The sequence below is a fragment of the Amblyraja radiata genome, chromosome 1 (assembly GCF_010909765.2).
Source record: "Amblyraja radiata isolate CabotCenter1 chromosome 1, sAmbRad1.1.pri, whole genome shotgun sequence".
NCBI lineage: Eukaryota > Metazoa > Chordata > Chondrichthyes > Rajiformes > Rajidae > Amblyraja > Amblyraja radiata.
The window spans coordinates 106,697,332-106,722,608 of record NC_045956.1 but is presented as its reverse complement, the minus strand read 5'-3'; the positions used below and the strand labels follow the sequence as shown (position 1 = coordinate 106,722,608).

Here is a 25,277-nt window from a genome sequence, read left to right as displayed (position 1 = left end):
AGAGTGGGGAGGGAGAGTGGAGGGGGAGAGAAGTGGAAGAGTGGGGAGGGGGGAGGAGAGGGGTAGGGGGAGTGATGGAAGAGGGACAGAGGGGTAGGGGGAAAGGGTGGGGGGAGAGGGGAGGGTGGGGGAGAGTGAGGAGTGGGGCAGGGAGATGGAGAGGGGTGGGGTAAGGGGGAGTGGTGGAAGAGGTACAGAGGGGTAGGGGAAGGGGGCGGGGGTAGAGAGGTAAGGGGGTGGGGTAGAGAGGGAAGGGGGTGGGGGAGAGAGGGAAGGGGTGGGAGAGAGAGGGAATGGGGGTGGGGGAAGAAAGGGGGTGGGAGGAGAGGGAGAGCAGAGAGGGGTGGGGGAGGGGGAGGAGAGAGGGATGGGGAGGGGGAGATAGATGTGGGGGAGGGGCGGAGGGAGGGGAGGAGAGAGATGGGGTAGAGGGGTGGGGGAGAGGGAAGGTGAGTGGGAGAGGGATGGGAGGGGGAGGAGAGGGAGGGAGGGTGGATGGATGGATGGATGGATGGATGGATGGATGGATGGATGGATGGATGGATGGATGGATGGATGGATGGATGGATGGATGGATGGATGGATGGATGGATGGATAGATAGATAGAAGGAGCAAGTTTTTTTTTACTACACAAATGGGGGTCAGTGCCTGGAACGATCTGCCAGGGATGGTGGTTGAGGTAGATACAATTGGGGATTTAAAAGACTTGTAGATGCAGTAGGCATATATGTAGGGAATGGCAGGATATAGATAATGAGCAGGCAGATAATAATTAGTCTTGGTATCATGTTCAGCATAGACATTGATGGATGAAGGACTTGTTTTTGTGCTATACTTGACTACTCAAGTTTTATTTTTGTTTCAGAAAAAATGACAAGGTGACCAAATAAACACACTTTAAAATTATGAATAATTTTGGCGGAGTGGATACAGAGAAAATACATAAACTTAAAGAAAAACAGAAACTAATAATTCAAGAGGAAATGTCATTATGAAATTCCACTGAGAATTCAGGAGAAACGTCTATACCCAATCAGTACTATCAATATGGACAATACTACAGCAGGCACTTGAAATAAACCATATATATGTACTTAAGGGGAGAATAAACAAGCATTTGAGAGAACAGACACAAAATGCTGGAGTAACTCAGCAGGAAAGGCAGCATCTCTCGAGTGAAAGAATGGGTGAGACTTTGGGTCAAGACCTTTCTTCAGACTGAGAGATTGGATTTGAGGGTTACAATGGATCCGAGGCCTAAAGTGGTTTGAGGGTTATAGAGTTAAGACTTAAGGGAAGAATGTTGTGAGGAGGCTCATGTGAGGCATAAACACTGGCAATAAATGATTGGGTTGAATTTCCCTTTTCAGCACCTTACCCAAAGTAATATATAAAATTATTTGCCGCACATTAAGAATCATCACTAGAGGACTCTTGACATTTTGCAAGGTTTCATTTGCAAATCAGTTTGCAAAGTTGCCCATTTAAAACAATAGGCAAGACCCACTTGTAAATCTTTCTTGGACCAATGAACAAAATCCTCCTCCTCTACAGTAACCATACTGAATGGCATCTAAAGCCTGGCACTTCCTTTCTCTTGGTTCTGCCTCTGCAGGTTGTAACTACTCTGATTTATCTCCCTCAAGGATAGCCTGATAATTTACCAAAAGGTAGAAAATGGCAGCATTCTCACATGTGCACAATCCAATGCCCATCAACAACAAGCACACTTTTTGACTCCTCTGGTAACACCAGGGATATCTGTCCTTTGTCAGTTCTCTAATTTTCATCCACTGTATTCCATTTATCATGAAACATCTCCACCTTCTACACATTAATCTTTTCACTGTTCTTATTTTAGAAGGGCAATTGCAATCATCTTCACATATACAAACAAACAAAACAGATTATGGTGAAAGATCGTTGACTCTCGTTCTCTTCCCAAATGTCATCTGACTTGTTGAGTTTCCATCATTTTATATTTTCATTGTAATACTTTAAAACACATTTAGATCAGAAGACTTCAAGGAAGGAGTTGACTGATTTATTGTCCAACACCTTCAAAGCCTTTTCTTCTTTGCATCAGTGGCGTATTGGAGTGGTGGCGCCATCTAGTGCGGCAGCCTCGCCAGCAGCTGTCTGTCCTTTCATCCTTTTTGTTATTTTTAGTCTGTCTAAAAGTTTGTTTATGGAGGTCTTTTAGTTGTTTTTATGGGGGAGTGGGGGGGGGGGGGGGAGGGGGAAGGGGGGGAAACCGTTTTTCTCAGTCACTACCTGGTCGAGGATGCGTCTTTCCTCCCAGCCGCATCTTCGCCCCCTCCTCGCGGACTACCATCTGGATTGGCGCGACATTTCCTGCCGGAGACCGGCCAAAGCTTCAACTTCAGCAGCTGGGCAGCACTGAATTACCATCATGGAGCAGGCGATGCCTTTCCGGGATCGCCGTGTTGGAAGCTCCGGAGTGCTGGGACTGCTGTTTAACAACGTGGAGCTGTGGGCTGCGGAGCTTCCAGCTGTGGGCGGCGCTGACTTTAACATCGTGGAGCCTGGGATCCTTGCCAGGGTCGCCAGCGTTGAATCTCCGCCCAGCGTGGCCTGTGGACTTTGGGAGCCACGGTCTCCGGTAGGAAGCGGCCGATTCAGAAACTCCAAGCCGCTGAGAGTTTTCTTCCGTTCGAGGTCCTGAAAAATCGGGCCGTCGTTGCGGCGACTGCGGAGACCTCAATAGGCCCCGACCACGGGTGAACAAGAGGAAGAAGACTGAACGTTGTTGCCTTCCCTCACAGTGGGAAACGTTGATTCCACTGTGAGGGGATGCTTTTATGTTTTATGTTAAATTCTATAGTGTTGTGTTTATCTTATTTGTGTGCTGCATGGTAATTCAAATTTCACTGCACCAATTGGTGTATGTGACAATAAATGTCCTTTGTCCCTGTCCTTTTGTACTCGATCAGACTATTTCATACTCAGCAAAGGATAAGAAATTTCACAAGGTCCCATAATTTATTAATCTCCAAAGCTTTAGAAATGAATCATAATATTAAAAATTACAGTTCAATTATTTAAAAAATGAGTTTGAAATTTGTTATAGCAAATTCAAAGCTTGCATCAACTGCTGCAGCTACTTTTATCCTTCAGTCTGAGAAGAAAGGAGTAAGAATTGAAAATATTAAGGCAATTTTAAGGTAATGAATATTACATTAATACTCATTTGAATGTAATTGAATGTAATTTTCAGCTTCAAGAGCTGGTGAATGTGGAAATGTTGTCTTAATGGAAGTGGAATATTTGTTGCATCCTTCCTGAACTATACCATTGTGCAAAAATCACAAAATGCCACAATTGTTTAACAAATTTGAGATAAAATTTGCAATCTGCAACATGAGGGAGGGATCTCATTGAATCCTATCCAATAATGAAAGGCCTTGATAGAGTAGATGTGGAGAGAGTTTTTCTAGTAGTCGGAGAGTCTAGAACCAGACGGCACAGCTTCAGAAGGATGTACCTTTCGAATGGAGATGAGGAAGAATTACTTTAGCCAGAGGATGGCGAATTTGTGGAATTAATTGCCACAGATAGCTGTGGAGACCAAGTCATTGGATATTTTTCAAGCAGAGATTGATTTAATTCCTAACTTGATTTTATCTGTACTATATATTGCTCATTTGATTAACATTCCCTGAAAAAATTAACACATTCTGTGCTAAAATCTCTCCAGTATTGTAAAAATACACATATCTAAATCTCTCTTGAATACATCCAGTGAATTGGCCTCAGCCTTCTGTAGCAGAGAATTCCAGATTCACAACTCACTGGGTGAAACGTTTTTCCTTAGCCTCCTAAAATAAACTATAAACCTGGGAATATGGAGTAATTTAACCATTATGCTTTCTTAAAAAACATATTAATTAATTTTGTGGAGAGTTAACCATCTCTTTTCACTGCTGCCAATGTCCGCAACAACCCCCCCCCCCCCCACCCCACCCCACCCCCACCCTCCCAAGTACCAATATAACATATTTTGCTTCCTGTACATATTTTGTGGTATTTGATGAAAATCTCAATTGATAAACAAATAAATGTTATAGCTCAAACTGACATTCATTTATAATGGAAGAACTTACTCCAACATTAATCTTAATTTCACATATATGCCCTTACAATCTTCTTCGTAGAGTTTTACAATACTGAGCTCTTGATTTAAATTTAAATTTTAAAGAGTTCTTTGAAAATATAGGTACACAAATCATACACAAGATGAATGTCGTCCTTACCCGCTGTCCTGGCTGAGCAAGACATGACACAACAACGGTATTACAGATGGTCAAGGCAAAAAAGAAGTCAACAATGTAGCTGAATTCCGGGGAGAACTCTTTCCCTGTCTCTTCCAACAGGAGAAGTGGGTTAGACATGATTTGTCCTAATTTCCGGAACAGCAGAGAATCTGGTGTAACATCCCTTTCCTGCAAATTAATATATATCATTAATATATGACTGAAGGAGCAACTTTGCAGAAGAGTCAAATTAGAGGAAGAAATGGGAAAATTGTAATAGATTTTTTGAACTGAAGTTACTATTTTTAATAGAAGTGATTCTGTATAAACTGTGATCACGCACCTTTTAAAATTTTATTTGTGTGCAATGAACTTTAGAAAGCTGAAGGAGAAAGAGTAAGAATGGCAATTTAAATGGCAAATGAGAAGGCGGCCCACTGTTTAGTGGGGTGTTGCAACGCATTCACAGGTATAATGGAAATATAATTAGAAGACATGAGGAAGAGGCATACTCACAATTGAGCTGCTGAATGCCACATGAGAAGCAGTTGCAGTAATTTCATATTCATCATCATCTTTATCCCTCAACATCGAGCTATTAGAGGGTAAGCAATTCAGTGAGTTGCGACTCGGCGGTGTACTGGGAGTTCTGCTGCTGTCCGAATGTTGATACTTGGAGGTAGCTCCCATAAAAGGGTTGATTACAACCTCGGAGTTATCGTCTTGATACAACTCCAATCGCTTTGCTGAAAGCACAATATATAACATTAAAATAAAGATGTACACTGAAATGGATAAGTTTTGACACAAATAATACCTATTCCATGAATACAATAACAGTCTGTTTCCTTGGACCTTCCTGCCTTGAAATTGATCATTGCCTCTATAAGCACATAATTCATACCATGCCCATGAATGATTGTTCAATGGCTCGTGCTGGGATATTTTCAGTAGCAACAATGCCCAAAAGAGGCATTGGCGACATGGAGTGGGTTGGGGATTGTTCAGAGTGATGGAGGGGAAGGCTGAAAGAATGCAGATAATATCTATCTATATTGCTAAAACTAAGATCTTGACCACTTTCTAACTTTCTGTTTCATGATTTCTGAAACCGCCACTTACGGCCGTCAATTTTGGCCACCTCGCTCAGAGTCCCCCTCCGCTGAGCTGGACAAGAGGATTTTTCCCAACGATGAAACATAAAAGAGTTATTAATGTTTTAAAAATGTTGACATTCTCTCTGCTGCCCCTGCTGGTGGGAGGGGGAAGGGACTATAAAACCCAGAAGTGTTGTGCCTCAGTCAGTCTCTGCAAGATGGGGGAAGTGAGAGGGTCACGTCTCTCAGTCTGAGCTGTGAATAACACTGAACACATGTCTACTAAACTGTGAGTGTGGTTTTACTGCAAATGGTTGTTTGGGGGTTTTGGGTTGAAATAAAAGGCACTGCAAATGGTTGTTTGGGGGTTGTGGGTTGAAGTAAAAAGCACTGCAAATGGTTGTTTGGTCTAAACTTAACAACTTCCTGTTTGCACTGTATATTGATTTTAGATAAAATGCTACCACTTATGGCTGTGAATTTTGGCCATCTTACTCAGTCCCCCTCTACTCATCAGGTGCAGAGGATTCTTCCGATTAATGAAAAATAAAAGTGTTATTAGTGTTTAAAAAATGTTGAGAATCTCTCTCCTGTCAATCAAGCCATGAAGGCCACACCTTTTCCGGTGGGAGGGGGAGGGATTATAAAACCCGGAAGTGTGGGTGTGGCTCAGTCTCTGCATGATGGGGGAGGGGGAGATCACGACTCTGTCTGAGCTGTGAATCAACTGAACACACAGAATGTCTACTGAACTGTGAGTGTAGTGGTTTTATGGTGGTTTTATGGTGGCGTCACCCTGCTTGAAATGGTATGAAACCGCACATGAATGTGGTGGCATTGCACCCTGCATGAAATGGTATGAAACTGCATTTGAATTTGGTGGCCTTGCACCCTGCTTGAAGTGGTATGAAACTGCACTGAATTTGGTGGCCTTGCACCCTGCTTGAAGTGGTATGAAACTGCACATGAATTCGGTGGCCTTGCACCCTGCTTGAAGTGGTATGAAACTGCACTTGAATTTGGTGGCCTTGCAACCTGCTCAAAGTGGTAAGAAATTGCACTTAAATTTGGTGGCCTTGCACCCTGCTTGAAATGGTAAGAAAATGGATTTGAATTTGGTGGCCTTGCACCCTGCTTGAAATGGAATTTTAAGACATAGCCGTGAGTCAACTGCCAGCCCACCAGCCGTGAGTGAGCTGCCAGCACATCAGGCTTGAGGGACTGAGCTGCAAACCCAATAATCCATTTGGCCCACAATGTCCATACTAGCCCTCTGGAGACCAGTCCCTTCAGCCCATAACACCCATACCAGCGCTCCAGAAAGCCCCCCCCCCCCGTAAGTCCCACGGCTGATTAAGCCGCACCAGGCGATGTAAGGCCCTGTGTGTATGTTTAAGTATATGTATACACATATGTATACACAAGGAAACACAAATATATACACATGTATATACATATAAATACATACACACATATGTACACACATCTCCTAAATCGTCTTCCCGATCCCTTCGATGGTTGGGGAGGCAAGTAGCCGTGATGGACTGGGCAGTGTTCACAACTTTTTGCAGTCTTCTTCGCACCTGGGCGCTCATATTGCCGAACCTGGCCATGATGCAACCAGTCAAATACGCTCTCTACTGTACACTTGTAGTTCAAAAGTATCCTCTCTGACATACCAAATCTCTGCAATCGTCTCAGGAAGTAGAGGCGTTGATGGGCTTTCTTTATAATTGCATCAGTGTGCTAGGTCCAGAAAAGATCTTCGGAAATATGCACTCCCAGGAATTTGAAGCTTTTGAGTCTTTCCGCCATCACCCCGTCGATATAGACAGGTTTGTGAGTCCTCATCCTTCCTCTTCCAAAGTCCACAATCAGTTCCTTGGTCTTACTGAGATTGAGAGCCAGGTTGTTGTACTGGCACCGTTTGGTAAGTCAAGCAATCCCCCTTCTATACCCTGACTCATCATCGTCTGTAATCTGTCCAACAACGGTGGTGTCGTCGGCGAAATTGAAGATGGAGCTCGCATTGTGCCTGGCTACATAGTCATGAGCATAGACTTGCATATAATTAATAGCAATCCATTTTGATCACGTCAAGTTGAGTTTATTGTCCTATGCACACATATGATGAGATGCAGGTGCAATAAAAATCTTGCTTACTGCAGCACCACTGCATATAGTCTCAGGCAAAAACATAAATTAGACATAAATTACACAAATTCAGCCAGAGAGTAAAATACTCTGCCAAAATCAAGACATTAGTGCAAAATAATATTAGAAAAAAATGTCCATGGTAGTGCAAAAGGTGATCCGTGCTGTTCCATGGCAGAGGTAAAGTTAGGGCTGTGGGGGCCCGGTTCAAGTATTGGATAGTTGTAGGAAAGTTGCTGCCCCATGGACAGTCTGGGTTGGAACTCCTAGAAAAGCTGCAGATGGTAAACATAGGATATAGTCCCACATTCCCACATAGTTGCACTCTTCTTTTGAATTTCTATTCCATGAAATTCAGTTCCATTGAAGTTAATGGAATCAAATTTCAGAGATGTTCAACATGAATACACCACTGCATTGTGTGTTTACCACATATAACCAACAATTAATTTCTAAGCCTTTATGTTATAAACAGGTAGAAAACAAAAATGTTGATACCACTGCTCCTGTCTGCACACCATCTCTCCCTTATTTGGTTCCATTCTTATTTGATTCTGTAATCTGCACCCCTTTGCTGTATTCGCTTGATCCAACTATTAATTGCCAGCTCTTGTCGCACCCCTCCCGTCATCTCTCTATTCAGGCCGTTTCCCCCTCTACTCTTCCAGTCTACATGAAATACTTCAACCCAAAATATCAATTGTCCATTTCTCCCTGGTCACCCGAGATCCTCCAGCAGTTTTTTTAAAACTGAGATTTCAGTCTCCTGTGTCGCCTATTTGACACCCACTTCTGTTTAGATTAATACAATAGTGAAATTTTGGAATCCTAACCAGGGTGCAAAGTTTGCAATATTTATACTGAACGGGAGACAGACATTACCACGAGGAAAGAGTGAGGAAAGGAGCTCTTGTTATGTTAACTTCATCGATATGATACAGGAAAAGGCTAAATGCCATGCCTTGTCAGATAGAATGCTTTGCAACAAAGCTCTGTAGTAGAACTTGTACTTTTAAAGGTCTCAATGTCCTTGGGATACTTTGTAACTAATGAAGTTATGCTGAAATACATACAAATGCAAAAGCCAATTTGTAAAGGGGAATGAGACAGACTGTATATTATTGAAATGAATGGTTAAAAGAAAGCTTAAAACACAAAATGTGTGGTATTTATTAAGTTTAGCTTAATGTCGTGTGTACTGAGGTACAGTGAAAAGCTTTGTTGTTGCATGCTTTCCGGTCAGTGGAAACACTTGTGTTTGCCACATCCCGAAGCTGAGAAATGTTTAACAATTGTCTTTCTTTCAGATCTGATCCAGTTCTACATTAACCATTTGTTCTTTGGTGCCCTGTCAATATGCAATGTGTGAACCTTGGTTGGGAGTGTTGGGAAGTCAATCAAATTCCCCATCATGTTAATATGCAGCTTTGATTGATTGAAAGATACAACATGGAAACCGGCCCTTTGGCCACATTGAGTCCACGTCGGCCATTGATCACATGCTGTTCTATATTATCCCACTTTCACATCCTTTCCCTACACACTAGAGCCAATTAATTTACAAACCTGCATGTCCTTTGGATGTGGGAGGAAAAGCGGAGCACTTGTGGGAAAGCCCATGCAGTACAGGAAGAACGTGCAAACTCCATACAGATAGCACCCAAGGTCAGAATCCCAGGTCTCTGGTGCTGGGGAGCAGCAGCTCAACCAGCTGCACCATTGTACTGTCCTTATGGGAAAGCGTGACTCAATTTCTCTTCCTCAACTCAAACTTCCAAACTACATGGAGCATTCTTACAGCCCTTACAATTGGTTAAGTCACATAGATGAGAGTACATTAATATCATCTTAGTCAGAACATTTGCAACTTAGTTGGTAACTTCAGACAGTGGCGTAGTCCAGTTGAAGATTTGAGTGCTTGTACAACCTAGCAAGTGGATTTTAGTATCAATGGATGCCAGTGAAATCTGCACAGTAAAGTCTAAGCCTATCGCAAAGTGAAAAACATACCATTGTCCTCATGGGAATACTCAACTCCAGCAATGTTGCACCTGCAGAAGATCATTTTATTCTCAGTTAGTGTTCCAGTCTTATCTGAGAAAATGTATTCGATCTGCCCCAGATCTTCAGTGATATTTAAGGCTCGGCATTGGATGGCCGAATCTGTGCTTTCATTGTACAAATCAATATCACTCTGGAGGATAAGTATTTGGCCCAGTTTGACAATTTCAATTGACACGTACAAGGAAATTGGTATCAGCACCTGAGAAAAGAACCACATTGGTGTAAGCAAGAAAGAAGATTTTGCACTAGATCAGTGGTTATCACTCTTCTACCCCATTAATCAAAGCATTGTCCATTCTCTTCAGATGCTGCCTGACCTGCTGAGTTTCTTCAGCACTGTTTTTTTTCACTCAAGATTCAAGCATCTACAATCTTGTATCTCCATTTTACTGGTCCACTCCACATTTCATACTTCTTTGAGAAGTTCTCGACTTTTCTCTTATCCAAGTTCTGTGAGACCCCATCTCATTGCTCTGTGATTTTCACCCCTCTCCTGCTCTGTCGCTTATCACTAACTTTTGCCCCATCCCTACCACTTGCTTCTTTCTACCAGCTTCTACTTCATTAGTCTGAAGTAGGGTCCTGGCCTGAAATGTCAACTGTCCATTTCTTTCCACATGGTTTATCCAACGGTTTGTTCTTTTATTTTGGGTAAGTTTCATTTGACTCATTTCTGATATCACGGAGTGTAAAGTATGATTTACTCAGTGGCAGATACTTTTTAAATGTTTCTAAAAATTAGGTTTTTATTAATTCCTTTATTTTGGATTAAACTATAATTAAAAGTTAATCAACTTGGATTTAGCCAATACAGCTTTTGTAAAAAGCCTTTCTCAGTTCTTGTGTGCGAGTACATTTCTTTTTAAGAAGCAGAATTGGCATTGTTAGCAGCTTAATAAGAATGTTGCGGCCGTATAAGACTAATATGTTCGTTCAACTAATTTGCTAAACAAAAAGCTCAAGTGTTAGCACTCTTGGTGACTCATTTGTTTAAGATACTTTCATAGTTGTCTCATGCAGGATCTGTAAGGCTATAGTCAAAGTAATAATATAATCAGTACAATTTGAGGTTCATCATTATTTAAATCTGAAACTCTGAATTTTCATGTCTAAAAGTATAAACCTATAAAGTGCCTTGTTTGTAATTTCTTCTTTCCTGCTTTCAATGGGTGCCAAGCTTCCACTGGGCCCAGATTTTGAATTGACACCTCAGTTTTCAAAATAACAGTAATTAATACAAATTAATTCATTTGTGCAACCTTCTTACCTGCAGTAAAATAATCATGGTCCAGAAAATTAAGAATCCTGCAAGCACTGGATGACTACGAGTTCCATTTGGCTCTTGAATGCCAAAAATAGGGATTTTCGAAAAGCCATTTAACCAAATCCCATGACCTTTAAAAAGAATATTAAAAGTTAGAGGCTAAGAAATTTAATTGTATCATTTCTAAACATTACATCAAACAAAATGCTTGAAAACTGGCATTAGTGGTTCTAATTAGCTAATTAACAAGAGGACCCTCTCAATCATTGGTACAGAAGGCTTTTGCTGTTCCATTGTTAACCAGAACATTAAGTTATCTCATAAGTTACAAATCCAGGCTTGCAGACAACAACTAATCGGAAACGTATATTTGAAAGCTTTAATCACAGTACAATGCAGTGACTTGCCAATTTTGCAAATATTGAATATTGAGGAATTGAGGAATATTAAATGCATATATTGATGGTCAAAATGACTCCAAGGCTATAGAATCATACAGCACGGAAACGAGCACTACGACCAAGATGCTCCATCTGGCTCCCACCTGCCAGGGTTTAGCTTGCGTCCCTTTCTTATCCATGTACTTGTCTAAATGTTTTTTTCAATATGGTTATTGTACGTGCCTCAAATACCTTGTCTGGCTGCTCGTTCCATGTACCCACTTCCCACTGTGTGAAATAGTTGCCCCTCGGGTTCCTATTAAATCTTACTGCTCTTAAACCTATGTCCTCTGGTTCTTGATTCCCTTATTTCTGGGTAAAAGACAATGTGCATCGTTCCTATCTATTTCCCTCGTGATCTTATGCACCACTATAGGAGCAACCCTCAGTTCCCTGCGTTCCAAGGAATAAAGTCCTAGACTATCCAGCCTCTCCCTATAGATTGACGGGGTGACTAGAATGCCAACGATTCTCAAGAGAATACCATTCAGGAAAAAGCAACCCACTTGATTGCTATCCCATCACCTTATCTTAAATATCATTCCTTCCGTCACTAGGGCATAGTAGCCACACCTCTCTGTACAGTTACCCCAATTGCACCTCCTAAACCTGTGACATTTACCACGAAGTAGGACAAAAGGTAGCAGGTGCAAAGGAGCACTGCTCATTGCAGGTTCTCCTCTAAGTTGCACTCTATCTTCATCTGTAAATATATCATTCATCCTTATCCTTGTTGGTTCTAAATTTTGGTTCTCCCTACCAAACACCTCTGTGAGAGTAGCTTCATCACAAGGATCGCAGTGGTTTACGACGACTGCTCAATCACTAGCTTATTTAAAGCAGCTAGGAGTGAGCAATAAAGATTGGCCCAGCTAGGAATGCCCAAATCCTGGGGAAATTTTTTTTAAACAAATCTCCTTTCCATTGGGATTATACCTTCCATTTGGATCTAGGACTTCATATGATCTTAATTCATCATTAGACCCAAGGTGGAAAAAACACAAAAAACATTGACCATTGTAAGTTACCAACTCTTTTCAAAATACCCACCTTTAGTTTCTATAATTCAAGGTCGTATCCTGGAAAATGTCATTCAAATGACATCATAGTCTGATTAAATGTTATGCTTAATTGGTACACTGAAGTATATTAGGACCATATTGATTAGGGAGTCATTTAGAAACTCTGATGCAATAAGGTATATTTAAATTCATTTTGTACTTCGGGCAATACATTTGTCAATGGCATTTTTCACTTACCGAATGCTCCGATGAGACACATCACCAACAGTAGAGCCACACACCAAAGAACATCTCTATTAAGCTGCCTTTCTAGTTTGCTGTGCTTGTACCGTGGGCCACGGTTATTCATCATTGCTTTTGTTTCATGTCCTAGTTCAGTAAATAAAATAAACATATTGCACATCCACCAATTTTGCTACAAATAACTGGAAAAAAATGTGAGCATTTTCTTTGTAAATGTATACTATTAAACAGGTATTAACATTAGAACCAAAAATGAATGAGTAGAAGACTCACCAGTGGATCCCTTAATCAATTGAACTGTCCATAGTGGCAAGAGTACTATGTTTCCATGTTACTCGCTTATAGATTTTTTTTGCAGCATGGTTAAGGTCTCCAACATTATTTAGGTTTTAGTTTATCTTTGGAATTCTACCTGAACAAACAGGATCTAAATAGAGAGATGTTGCTTGGAGTTACGGAATAGAATAGAAAATGGGAACACCACTGAAACCAGTTGGCATCATTATTACAAGAACTTTGTATTTTGACTTTCTAATTTTAACTCTTCTTAGTTAGTGCTCCATGTTGTCATCAAGGTATATTGTTCAAAATAGAAGAAATAACAATATCAATATCTTGTTCTCTGGTGGAGCAGGCTTGAGGGATCAAATAGCCTGCAGCTGCACCTATCTCTTATGTTCGATGGCAACAATTCAAATTGCAGATTAATTAATTTGGATTTCAATAAGGAATGACAAGGGATCCATAAAAACAATGCTACTTGTTCCAAACAAAAATTAATACTATTACATCATAAACCAGAGTGACTGGATATCAATGTGTAATAAAGATCCCAAGAACTTAAATTCATTTTGTTTACCTTCAGCAGCCACCTTAAGTTATTACCATTACCAATGTCAAATAAAGAATGGAGACACAAAGAACTGCAGATGCTGGAATGTTAAGCAAAACACAAAGTAATGGAGTAATTCAACACATAAGCTGAAGTCCACTGAGTTGCACCACCACTTTGTGTTTTGCCAAATAAAGCCTTTCAATTCAATAGTTTCAAAACTTAAGTTTAAGAAATGTGATCACAAAATTGTATACTTGCCATCCTAATGTTATACCAGGTGAAGATTTGGCATTAACACTAACCTGCATAAACTACAATTCCTGTAACGGCCTCAGTATTCCTAATCATACAACCTCGAAGCAAAAGGTTTTCTTTACTAAGAGCAGCCCGCTCTTTATTCCAGTGCTCCCTACACACAGAACAACAATTTTCGGGAAAGATGATTATTAGTTAAGGAACAAAATCGAAGGGCCAAATGGCCTACTCCTGCACCTATTGTCTATTGAGATATTTATCACTCCTCAAAATATTTATTAAGACACACTTCAGAGAAACATACATATTCTAATATTTAATAAGAATTGTTACGTATTGTGATTAAATTACTTTGTATTTTCTTTTACCAATAATTTTCAGGACATTAGAAAAAAATAAATGTATCATATAAATATAGCATACGACCAAAATTTAATTTTTAAGTTAACTGTTAGGGTTTTTTAAAGTATTTAAATTATAGTTCCATTGTAATTTTATGTCAATACTCATTAAAGGTTAAATCACATTGGTACATTGGCATATGAAACAGAATAGGTATGAAGTCAAAGGTACACAAAAATGCTGGAGAAACTCAGCGGGTGCAGCAGCATCTATGGAGCGAAGGAAATAGGTAACGTTTCGGGCCGAAACCCTTCTTCAGACAGATAGGGGGTGGCAGGGAGAAGGAAGGAAAAAAGGAGGAGGAGCCCGAGGGCTGGGGGATTGGAGGAGACAGATCGAGGGCTAAGGAAGGGGAGGAGACAGCAAGGGCTAACACAATTGGGAGAATTCAATGTTCATGCCGACCGGATGCAGGCTCCCCAAGCGGAATATGAGGTGCTGTTCCTCCAATTTCCGGTGTTGCTCACTCTGGCAATGGAGGAGACCCAGGACAGAGAGGTCGGATTGGGAATGGGAGGGGGAGTTGAAGTGCTGAGCCACCGGGAGGCCAGGTAGGTTCTTGCGGACTGAGCAGAGGTGTTCGGCGAAACGATCACCCAACCTCCGCTTAGTCTCACCGATGTAGATCAGCTGACATCTAGAGCAGCGGATGCAGTAGATGAGGTTGGAGGAGATACAGGTGAACCTCTGTCGCACCTGGAACGACTGCTTGGGTCCTTGAATGGAGTCGAGGGGGGAGGTAAAGGGACAGGTGTTGCATTTCTTGCGGTTGCAACGGAAAGTACCCAGGGAGGGGGTGGTACGGGAGGGAAGGGAAGAATTGACAAGGGAGTTGCGGAGGGAGCGGTCTTTGCGGAAGGCAGACATTGGGGGAGATGGGAAGATGTGGCGAGTGGTGGGGTCATGTTGGAGGTGGCGAAAATGACGTAGGATTATTTGTTGTATGTGACGGCTGGTGGGGTGAAAGGTGAGGACTAGGGGGACTCTGCCCTTGTTGCGAGTGCGGGGATGGGGAGAGAGAGCAGTGTTGCGGGGTATGGAAGAGACCCTGGTGCGAGCCTCATCTATGGTGGAGGAGGGGAATCCCCGTTCCCTGAAGAATGAGGACATTTCAGATGCCCTGGTGTGGAACGCCTCATCCTGGGAGCAGATGCTGCATAGGTGGAGGAATTGGGAGTGGGGGATGGAGTCCTTACAGGAGGCAGGGTGGGAAGAAGTGTAGTCCAGATAGCCATGGGAGTCAGTGGGTTTGCAGTGGATGTCGGTCAGAAGTCTATCACCTGCGATGGAGATAGTGAGGTCAAGGAATGGTAGGGAAGTGTCGGAAATAGTCCAGGTGTATTTGAGTGTTGAGGTATGAAGTCAGACTGCTCCTTGAATTTTTATGAAGTTGTTCTCATGCTAAAACAAACCATGTAACATTTACTGTTGAGAGCATGCCAAGGGAGATGATAAGATAAACTGGGTAATTGGTTTTGAGATAGTGAAAGCAGTTTTTAAGTTAACTTTTGAAAGTTAGTGGACACGGACCAAAAGGAAAAAATTTCAGAGAGCAAGAATTTCAGAGAGCAAGAATTCTTATCACCAAAAATAGAACCTGTGTCAGCGGAGGAGAAGATACAAGAATAGGCTAATGCAGGGTAGTATAGCGACATATATCAAGGAAATTACTGTTAAAGACAAACTACAAAGGAATAGGAAACCAAAGAAGTTGTGAAGGATATTGTTGTACGTGAATGGAAATAAATTGTGGGTTGTATGAGTGGAAGGTCACAGATAGAACTGAAATTGAAAGTGACAAAGGCACAGATGTGGATCTCAATACATTGAAGATAGAATGAGGGAGACGAATGATAATTTGTTGGTGGAAGTACTGTATATGGGTCAAAGGTAGTGCAACAATCAATTTCAATAAAGTTTTCCAAAACTTAAAGTCTACATCTTGAACTTACATATAGCCTTTGAACTTGCTTAGATCATTGTTTGGACCTTCGCATTCAATTCTGCAGGTGAATTTCTCAGGGTCAGCTTCAGAGTCCTGAAGAGAAAATGGAACAAGACAAATTATCTCATGAACATTTTTTTTGAAATGCTATCTGCAAAACATCAAAAAAACACATATTTTCATGGTTTTGGTGCATAGTGATCAAGAAAACGTATAAAGGCCACAATGGAACACACTAATCCAAAATGTCCTGCCAGCATAAGCTGCTCATGATTACCACAGATCAACAAGGAAAGTACAGACTTCTGTTTAGCGGGATCACTGCCATTAACTTGAGCTTTCCTGCCAATTCAATTCTCAATACTGTCTTGGGGAGTGATAGGTGCATTGTGAGAAGGCTGAAACGGATGAAGATAGCTCTGACAGTTAAGCCACTCCCCGGCTTAGCAAATGCCACACCCATTAAAACAGTGAATATTTCGAATGGAAACTGGCATTCAGAAACTTTTAAAAATGAATATAGATAAACTAAAAACGTTGAAATGTAATCTTTAAAATAATAAACAAAACCTATGATGAACATTTCTGGCAATGAAAAACATGACACCAAATGTGATTAATTAAAAAAAGAATTAACAATTGACTTCAGGGCCATTTCTTTCTACTCAAATGAATGAAAGAACTTGTTGCAAGCCAGGTCAAACCTGATAAAGGCTCTATAGGCTCACCAGGACAATTGCTGGGAAATTAACCACAGAATTATACAGTATAGAAACACCCCCTTTGCCCCAAATCGTCCGTGTCCACCAAGATGCCCCAACTAAGCTCAACAGTGTTACGTCCCAAAGCAGAAAAATGACCTTCTTACTATTTTCCCCATTTACCCACCATTGTCCCCTATCCCTTTAAACCTTTCCAACCATATACTTGTCCAAATGTTGTTATTTACCTGCCTCAACCACATCCTCTGGTAGCTCATTCCTATTGGATCTTTCTCTTTTCACATAAACACTATGCCATCTAGATTCCCTACGCCAAAGACTGCATTCACACTATTTGTACCCCTCATGATTTTATATATCTCCATAAGATCACTCCAAAGTCTATTGTGCTCAAAGGAATAAACTTCTATCCTGCCCTACCTCTCCCTCCTAACTTAGTCCCTTGGGTTCTGGGAAAATCTTTGCAAATCTTTTCTGCACTCTTTGTAGCCTTAATGATAATGTTTCCATAGCGAGGTGCTAAAAACTGAAGAGATATTCCAGTATGACCTCATCAACAGCTTGTACAACAGCAGCATAAAATCCTAACTTCTATACTCAATGCCCCAATTGATGAAGGACAAAGTGTCAAAAGCATTCTTCACCACCCTGTCCACCTGTGGGCCACTTTCAAGGAACTATATAGTTGTTCTCCAAGGTCCCTTTGTTCTACAATAATCCCTAGAGCCCGACTGTTTACTGTGAAAGTCCTATCCTGATTTGACATCCCAAAATGCAATAAGTTGTACTTATCTGATTCAAACGTCTTCAGCCCACTTACAAAGCTGATTAAGACCTTGGTGTAATTCTTGATAACCTCCTTCACTGTCTATAATACCACTTATTTTAGAGTCGCCTGCAAACGTACTAATCATGTCTCCATCCAAATCACTGATATAGGTGACAAACAAAAATGAGCACATCATCAACCACTGAGGCACACCACTGGTTATGGGCTACCACTCTGAGAAACAGCCTTGCACCATCACCCTCTCTCTGCTTCTTGTCATCAACTGCTGGCATTGAGAAGTCTTTGAGGAGTCTCTGTGCTGAGCACAGTGCCAGGAAGGCTGGCCAACAGTGCAACAGTAACTTTACGTCTTCCATTTTTGCAAAGGATTACCAAACTTGCTGGCAATTACGTGTAATAGTAGCAGTTACATATTATACTTACCAATAAAATACAGTCGATTGTTTCCCAAATTGTCATACAATTTAGGACTAGGGTCCAAGACATGACTATAATAAAGGTTTATTTCCTTGAATAAACATTGTGAATTTGGAGGTAGACAAAAATGCTGGAGAAACTCAGCGGGTGAGGCAGCATCTATGGAGCGAAGGAAATAGGCAACGTTGCGGGTCGTAATACGGATAATTTTCTTGGAATGCAACCACCCCATAGAGCACACGACACCTGTATTGACCTTGAACAAATCATTTCACCTGTTTCTACAAACCTCGTCATTAAATATACATGTAGAGACAGGTGCTTAACAGCCCATGCAGTTGCAAGACCATGAGGATGGTATGCAGACTCTGGGCTCAAATACTCTGCCTGGGGACTGATCAATGCATTCAGACTGCTTTGCTTCACAGAACGGTCACAGTAGCAAGGTCTCTGGCATAATAAGAGTTATATGTGCAAAAGGTTAATGTGGCCACACGGTCAGGTCAGGCATAATCTAGCCCTTTGGATAGCTTGAACCTTTACAGAGTATAAGGAAATACAGGGGTGATTGAATAGATTTGTTTTTGTACTTATGGCCTTTAGTCCTTAAAGAGGAGGCTCACCAGCTCTGTGAATCCCTTCACCACCTGTCTCTGCTTTAAGTTAGTCTCTCCATCCAGGTTGGATGTTTCAATATGGCAGATCCCATCAACATCAGTGGAGTACAGCAACACCATATCTGCAGGGATGATCTCATTGCAAAATAAGCGGACAAAATCCCCAACGCGAACATCCTTCCACCATTTTGTACGATACTTTTTTGCTTGCCTGGAATGACAAATATGTTAACATCTCAGCATCAAATGGGTTGCAGAGAATTAAATTAAATTACTGTTACAGATGCTATATTTTGACAGCATCAGATGTAGAGATATCATGCCTGTTGAAATTGAAACTGGTCCAATAACACCAAGTGTCAACCGATGGCACACAAAATGAAACAGACATATTTATTGAAAAGAAGGCTATTCAAAACATAACAAATGTCATAGTTTTCTCTATACAAGTTCAATTTAGTGGATCAGTTAAAGCAAACTATTTACCTGTCGTGTCATGATCAGCAGGACTGTGATAAAACTGCATTGCAAGTAATATTTACAGAGAAGTTCAAAGAGGAAGAGAGTTGCAGTAGTACAGTATTTCAACTTCCCTCATATTAACTGGGATTGCCAGCGTAGGAGAGAATTAGACAGGATGAAATGTTTAAAGTGCATCTGGGAGAACATTTTGTTCCAGTATATTTAGTTTAGTTCAGAGATACAATGCGGAAACAGACCCTTCGGTCCACCAAGCCCACGCTGACCTGCGATCCCCACACACTAAACACTATCCTACACACACTCGGGACAATTTTCAATTTTACCGAAGCCAATTAGCGTATAAATCTGTACATCTTTGGAATGTGGGAGAAACCCGGAGCTCCCAGGGAAAGCCCACGCAGGTCATGGGGAGAACGTACAAACTCCACACAGACAGCACCCGTAGTCAGGATCAACACCCGGCCTTCTGGTGCTTTAAGGCAGCAACTCTACCGCTTGCGCCCACCGTGCTGCCTTATTGTTTAGCAAGTATTGATAAATTAAAATATGGTAGATACTCTACATTAAAACAGGGAGGAGCACTTGCCAAGGCTATCACATTCACAAGGGAGTTTCAGCACCTATTCACCATATCACGGCCTTGCACCATTGCCTGCAGGTTGGAGATGGAGTTCTAGTTGTGTTGGAAGCAGTGAAATTCTGGAAGAATGATACGATGTAATTATGTGAAGCACTTTGGGGTCAATGCAAGTTGACTAAAAATGTGCTATATAAATAAAGAAATTTAATTTAATTTAATTTAATATTAGAGGTTATTGCCGCAATAGAGGTAAGTAAATCCCCAGCAACTGATGAGATATATGGTAGGTAAGGGAGGAGATTGTTTGAATCATGAAGTCTTTGATGATCACAGGCAAGGTGTCAGATGACTGAAAGACAGCAAAATGCCTTTATTTAAGTGGACAGCAGAGATAATCCAGCTAATTATAAGCCAATTAATCTAACGTCAGTGAAGGGAAATTATTGGAAAAACATCTGAAAGACAGGAATTGATCAGTGAGAGGTAGCAGGAATTTGTGATTGGTAGATCCTGCCTGACTAATTGAGTTTTATGATGAAGTAACTAAATGTATTGATGAGGACACCATGGTTGAAACTGTTTATCTGGATTTCAATAAGGCCTTTCACAAGGCCCCACGTGCAAGGCTGAGCTTGATATCCTTGAAGGGAAGGAAGGCTGTTACCTGTTAGAGGTATACAAGCTCTGGGAGCCACAGATAGAGTGCAAAGAAAAGTCCTCATGGTAGAGATATCGAAGAGCAGAAGGCATAGATTTAAGTTAAGGTGCAAGAGGTTTAGTAGACATTTGTCCACCAGAAGGTATCTGCAATCTGGAACATTCTGTCGGAAAAAGTGGTGGTGGAGGCAGGTACTCTTACAACAATTAAGAAAAATTTGAAAGACAATTTAAATCACCATGGCAGAAGAGATTCTAGTTGGCATGGGCATTCTCATTTACTCAGCTTGTTCATATCCCCGCGAGTCTTATTATACACTCATCTTCACCTGGACCTGTACTCATATTCCCCGATGACAGCGAGGTCAACATTTGTAACAAGATGGACACAAAAAGAAGAGACTCATATTCCCCTGCCACATGAAAGCCATGACCAAGAAAACACACTAACGCCACTACTTCCTTAGAATGAAGTTTGGAATGTCCCCAACAACCCTCACCAACTTCTATAGAGGGGCCATAGAAAGCATTCTATCAGGATGCATTACAGCCTGGTTTGAGAAAAGCTCCATTCAAGACCGCAAGAAATTGCAGAGTTGTGACGTAGCTCAGACCATCACGCAAACCAACCTCCCTTCCATTGACATCTCATCCTACCTCAGCAAGGCCAGCAGCATAATCAAGGGCCAGCCTCACCCTGATCACTTCCTCTTCTCCCCTCTCCCATCAGGCAAGAGGTACAGAAGCTTGAAAACGCATAGCTCAAGATTCAGGGACAGTTTGTTCCCGGTTGTTATCAGGCAACTAAAAGGTCCTCTCTTCAGCTAGTGTGTGGTCCTGACCTCCCATCTACCTCTTTGGAGATCTTTGAAATGTCTTTAATCGGACTTGATCTTCCACTAAATGACACACCCTTTATACTCTGTGCATTTTGGATGACTTTATTGTACTCATGCATTATCTTTTCTTTGACTGGATACTACACAAACAAACGTTTTTCACAGTACCTCGGTACAACTGACAATAATAAACAAAACAAAACCAACTAATTTAGCATCCTCAGCAAACTTGGACAATGACTTTTGGACTCCATCATTGACCCACCTCTAAAGCCAACATGTTGATGTAGGTTGTCAAAAGCTGAGATCTAACCATCTATCACTGCTGTCTCTCTCTACTCGTAGACTGCCAATCTGCAAAAAATGTTTCTTCTCATTCTGTTTTCTGGTTCATACTCAATTTCCAATCCATATCAGTATATAGCCCTCAACCTTATGAAAATCCAAATATAACATATCCATCGGTTCCTCCTTATCTACTCTACTTGTCACTCTTAAAGAACTTCCACAGATTAGCCAAATATGATTTTCCTTTCATATATCCATGATGACACGGTTCAACCCAATTATTATTTTCAAGTCATCTGTTATTATATATTTTATTATACATTTCATCCTTCGTTGTAGATTTGCTCATTTTCCCTACCTCTAAAGCGAACACGTCAATAGTTCCCCATTTCCTCTCCCTTCGTTCTTAAATAGTGGAGTCAAATTTGCTTCAATTCCAGAATCTATCACAAAACTCTGAGGCATGACAACCAGAACATCCACCATCTTTTTAACCACTTCTTTTAAAAGTCCTGGATTTAAGTTTCCAGATCCTTGGGGCTTATCAGCTTCTAAACTCAAACTTTTTTTGTACTATTTTTATACAGGTGCACAACCTTTTATCCGGAGTTCCGGACACCGAAAAACTCCGAAAACCGGCCATTTTTTTCCAGGATGTCGTCTGCACACCAAAGCTCGCGTTTGGCGCCAAACTTGACCCGAAACGACCCACGGTCAACCCAGGTCTGTACTGCTGTAGCGGCTGCCTCCTCCCCGGAGACCGGGGAGACACTTAAACATCTGTAAATCATTGCTTAAATGTTAGTCAGTTAGTTTGGAGGGCTTTTATGTGAAGGGGTAAACTTTAATTCTTAGTCCCCTACCTGGTAGGAGAGGCGGGGAGCGGTCAATGCCTTACCGGGTCGCCGTTCAGTAAGCTCCGGAGCGCTGTGGCCGCCTTTCCCAGCTGGGGCTGCGGGCGTCCGGCCGCGGGCGGCGCCGGTTGTAGCTCCGACCCCGGCAACTCTACCCCTGGCTGCGCGGCGCTCCAGATCCAGCGCGGCCCGCGGCAGGACGCCCGCAGCCCCGCTGTGGCCGCCGACATGTTGTGTGTCGGCGGCCACAGCGCTCCGGAGCTTACCGCACGGCGACCTGGTAAGGCATTGCCCGCTCCCTGCTGGTATCCCAGCGCTGCGACGCCGCCGACTCCCAACATCGCGGCGCTGGGGCTGCGGGCGTCCGGCCGCGGGCCGCGCTGGATTTGGAGCGCCGCGCAGCCAGGGGTAGAGTTGCCGGGGTCGGAGCTACAACCGCGGCCGGACACCCGCAGCCCCCAGCTCCGCGATGTTGGGAGTCGGCGGCCACAGCACTCCGGAGCTTACTGCACGGCGACCCGGTAAGGCATTGCCCGCTCCCCGCCTCTCCGACCAGGTAGGGGACTAAGAATTAAAGTTTCCCCCTTCACCCCCCCCCACCACATAAAATCCCTCCAAACTAACTGACTAACATTTATCCAATGATTCCCCGGTCTCCGGGGAGGAGGCAGCCGCTCCAGACGTTTCAAGCCGCCCGCGATACCTACCTAATCTACGCTAAAAATCTTCCATTCGGAAATCCGAAAAATTCCGAAATCCGACAAGTGTCTGGTCCCAAGGCTTTCGGATAAAAGGTTGTGCACCTGTACTAATATTTCTGTTTCACAGTCTTGTCAGATCCTTTGTTCTCCAATTCCAAACACACACACACAGGTTGTGTGTTTACTTCTGTCTCCTCTCAGTTCCTTCCTCACATTTTCCTGTCTCAGTTTGTACAGAGCTCACATTTGCCTTCACACATATTTCCTGTTTGCCAATCTGTAAAAGCTTTCCGTTTTAATATTGCATACGTCTACTCCAATTGTCTGCCTTTCTTTATCAATTTCCTTTATTGAGTTCCAAAATGCTCTCAGACTCAAACCTACTGCTGTTTCTAGCAACATTTGAAGCTTCATTGTATTAAATACTATCTTTAATTTCTAGTCACCTATGGACGTTACTCTAGTCTGCAGAAGACTCCTGACCGGAAACGTCACCTATCCATGTTCTCCAGAGATGGTTACAATGGTACTTTATTTGTCACATGTACCAAGGTACAGTGGAATTCATTTTTGTATACAACTCAGTGCAGGTATCACTATACATAGGCACTTAGACACATCTTAGAGAAGCATCTCAGATGCAGTACACGTGTATAGAAGTAGAACACTGAGACAGTGTACAGTCGCCTGTTTTGGTGCCATTTTCAAGTCCCAATTTGTAAATAAAGGTTTCTTGGCCTGACTATGAAGGCCCATTGTCCTGTCGGTGTTGCAGAATCAGCCTGGCAAACATAGCTGAGGTGTCCTCCGCTGCTGCAGACTGCGTCCGGTCTACGCACTCTGCCTCTTGGAGCGGCGCTCGGTCCAGCCGAGCCCCAGGCTTTTGCAGGGCACCCAGTGGCCCACTGCACCATCGATGCAGTGCACTCCCTCTTGCCATTGATCTGCATACCAATCTTCTATCTGACCTCTTCCACTCTGGGCAGACGAGTTGGGCCTTCCGGGCAGGTTCCCGGTCCTCAGTCTAGGGCGGGTGAGCTGGGCCGACAGGACCTCCATCCGCGGTCCGTGACCAGTGGCCCGCTGAGTTACTCCAACACTGTGTCTTTTTTGTAAAGTGGTATCTGCAGTTCCTTGTAGATATTCTCCATCTTCACTTTTCCTGTTGGGTTTTTGTGCCGCATCTGCACGTTACTTTTGTGCATATGCAACCTCGTGCCCTACACAAAGCGTGGCAATTTTGATTTATCGCAAATAACCAAAGCAACAAATTTAAAGGTGTTAAGATGTGGCATGATGCAAGAGTTGCATTTTATACATCCCTCAACTTCACTGGTGGAAAAGAGATGCTCAGCTGCATATATGGAAGTGATAGATTCATTAAAGAAAGACTGATAGACTGTTTCATATTCAGAGAAGGCAATCTTGACCATTTTGACCCATTTTGGATTTTCATTGGCAAGCTTTGAAAATAATGCTATCCCCAGGGATCCTTGCACATTTTTTTTGAGTTCTTTCTTTGATTGTAACCACCTGACCATAACTAGGTATTCAACCATAGTGGAGCTTTCAAAATGAATTACAGCAGACATGTAGTTGTGGATTGTTTCATTTGGTTGCATCAGAATTACTTGTGTCTGAATACAATACAGAATGATGTGAATCTGCTTCATTCTGCACTCTCCGGGAGAGAAGAATCTTGTGCTGAAAATCCAATATTTTGCAGTCAGTAGGTATTCTCTACTGCCAGACTAAAGACAATAGGTGCAGGAGTAGGCCATTCAGTAGCCCGTTCCTGCCTGCTCCCCATATCCCCTGACTCCGCTATCCTTAAGAGCCCCATCTAGCTCTCTCTTGATGGTTGTCGACTTCAGGAGGGCGCAGCCAAAGCATACACCCCTCAACATCAGTGGCACCACAGTGGAGAGAGTGGAGAGCATAAAGTTCCTCGGTGTGCAAATTACAGACAGCCTCACCTGGTCCAGGAACACCACTGGGACCGTCAAACGGGCCCATCAGCGACTGCACTTCCTGAGGAAACTAAAACAGGCCTCACTCCCCACCAACATCCTCAGGACTTTCTACAGGGGTACGGTGGAGTCTGTACTCACGTACTGCATAAATACGTGGTACTCCACCTGCAACTGCTCGGACAGGAAGGCTCTGCAGAGGGTAGTGAGGGGAGCAGAGAGGATCATTGGCGTCTCCCTACCCTCGGTACAAGAACTGTTCCAGAGCCGCTGTCTGAAAAAAGCTCAGAGAATTGCTAAGGACAAACTGCACCCCCTCCACATACACCTGGATCTCCTGCCATCAGGCAAGAGATATCGAAG

At 42.5% G+C, this 25,277-nt stretch overlaps 1 protein-coding gene across 2 annotated transcripts in view; it reads right to left on the bottom strand.

Moving 5' to 3' along the window:
- Window positions 1–25,277, bottom strand: part of atp10d (ATPase phospholipid transporting 10D (putative)) — a 152,229-nt gene that overhangs the window by 40,987 nt on the left and 85,965 nt on the right. For both annotated transcript variants that reach the window (XM_033028123.1, XM_033028114.1), the window contains 8 exons: window positions 18,549–18,753; window positions 16,004–16,089; window positions 13,697–13,803; window positions 12,554–12,685; window positions 10,858–10,985; window positions 9,537–9,789; window positions 4,792–5,021; window positions 4,276–4,464 (listed from right to left, as the gene is read on the bottom strand). In XM_033028123.1, coding sequence (XP_032884014.1) covers window positions 4,276–4,464; window positions 4,792–5,021; window positions 9,537–9,789; window positions 10,858–10,985; window positions 12,554–12,685; window positions 13,697–13,803; window positions 16,004–16,089; window positions 18,549–18,753 — 1,330 coding nt within the window. The remainder of the gene's footprint in view (window positions 1–4,275; window positions 4,465–4,791; window positions 5,022–9,536; window positions 9,790–10,857; window positions 10,986–12,553; window positions 12,686–13,696; window positions 13,804–16,003; window positions 16,090–18,548; window positions 18,754–25,277) is intronic.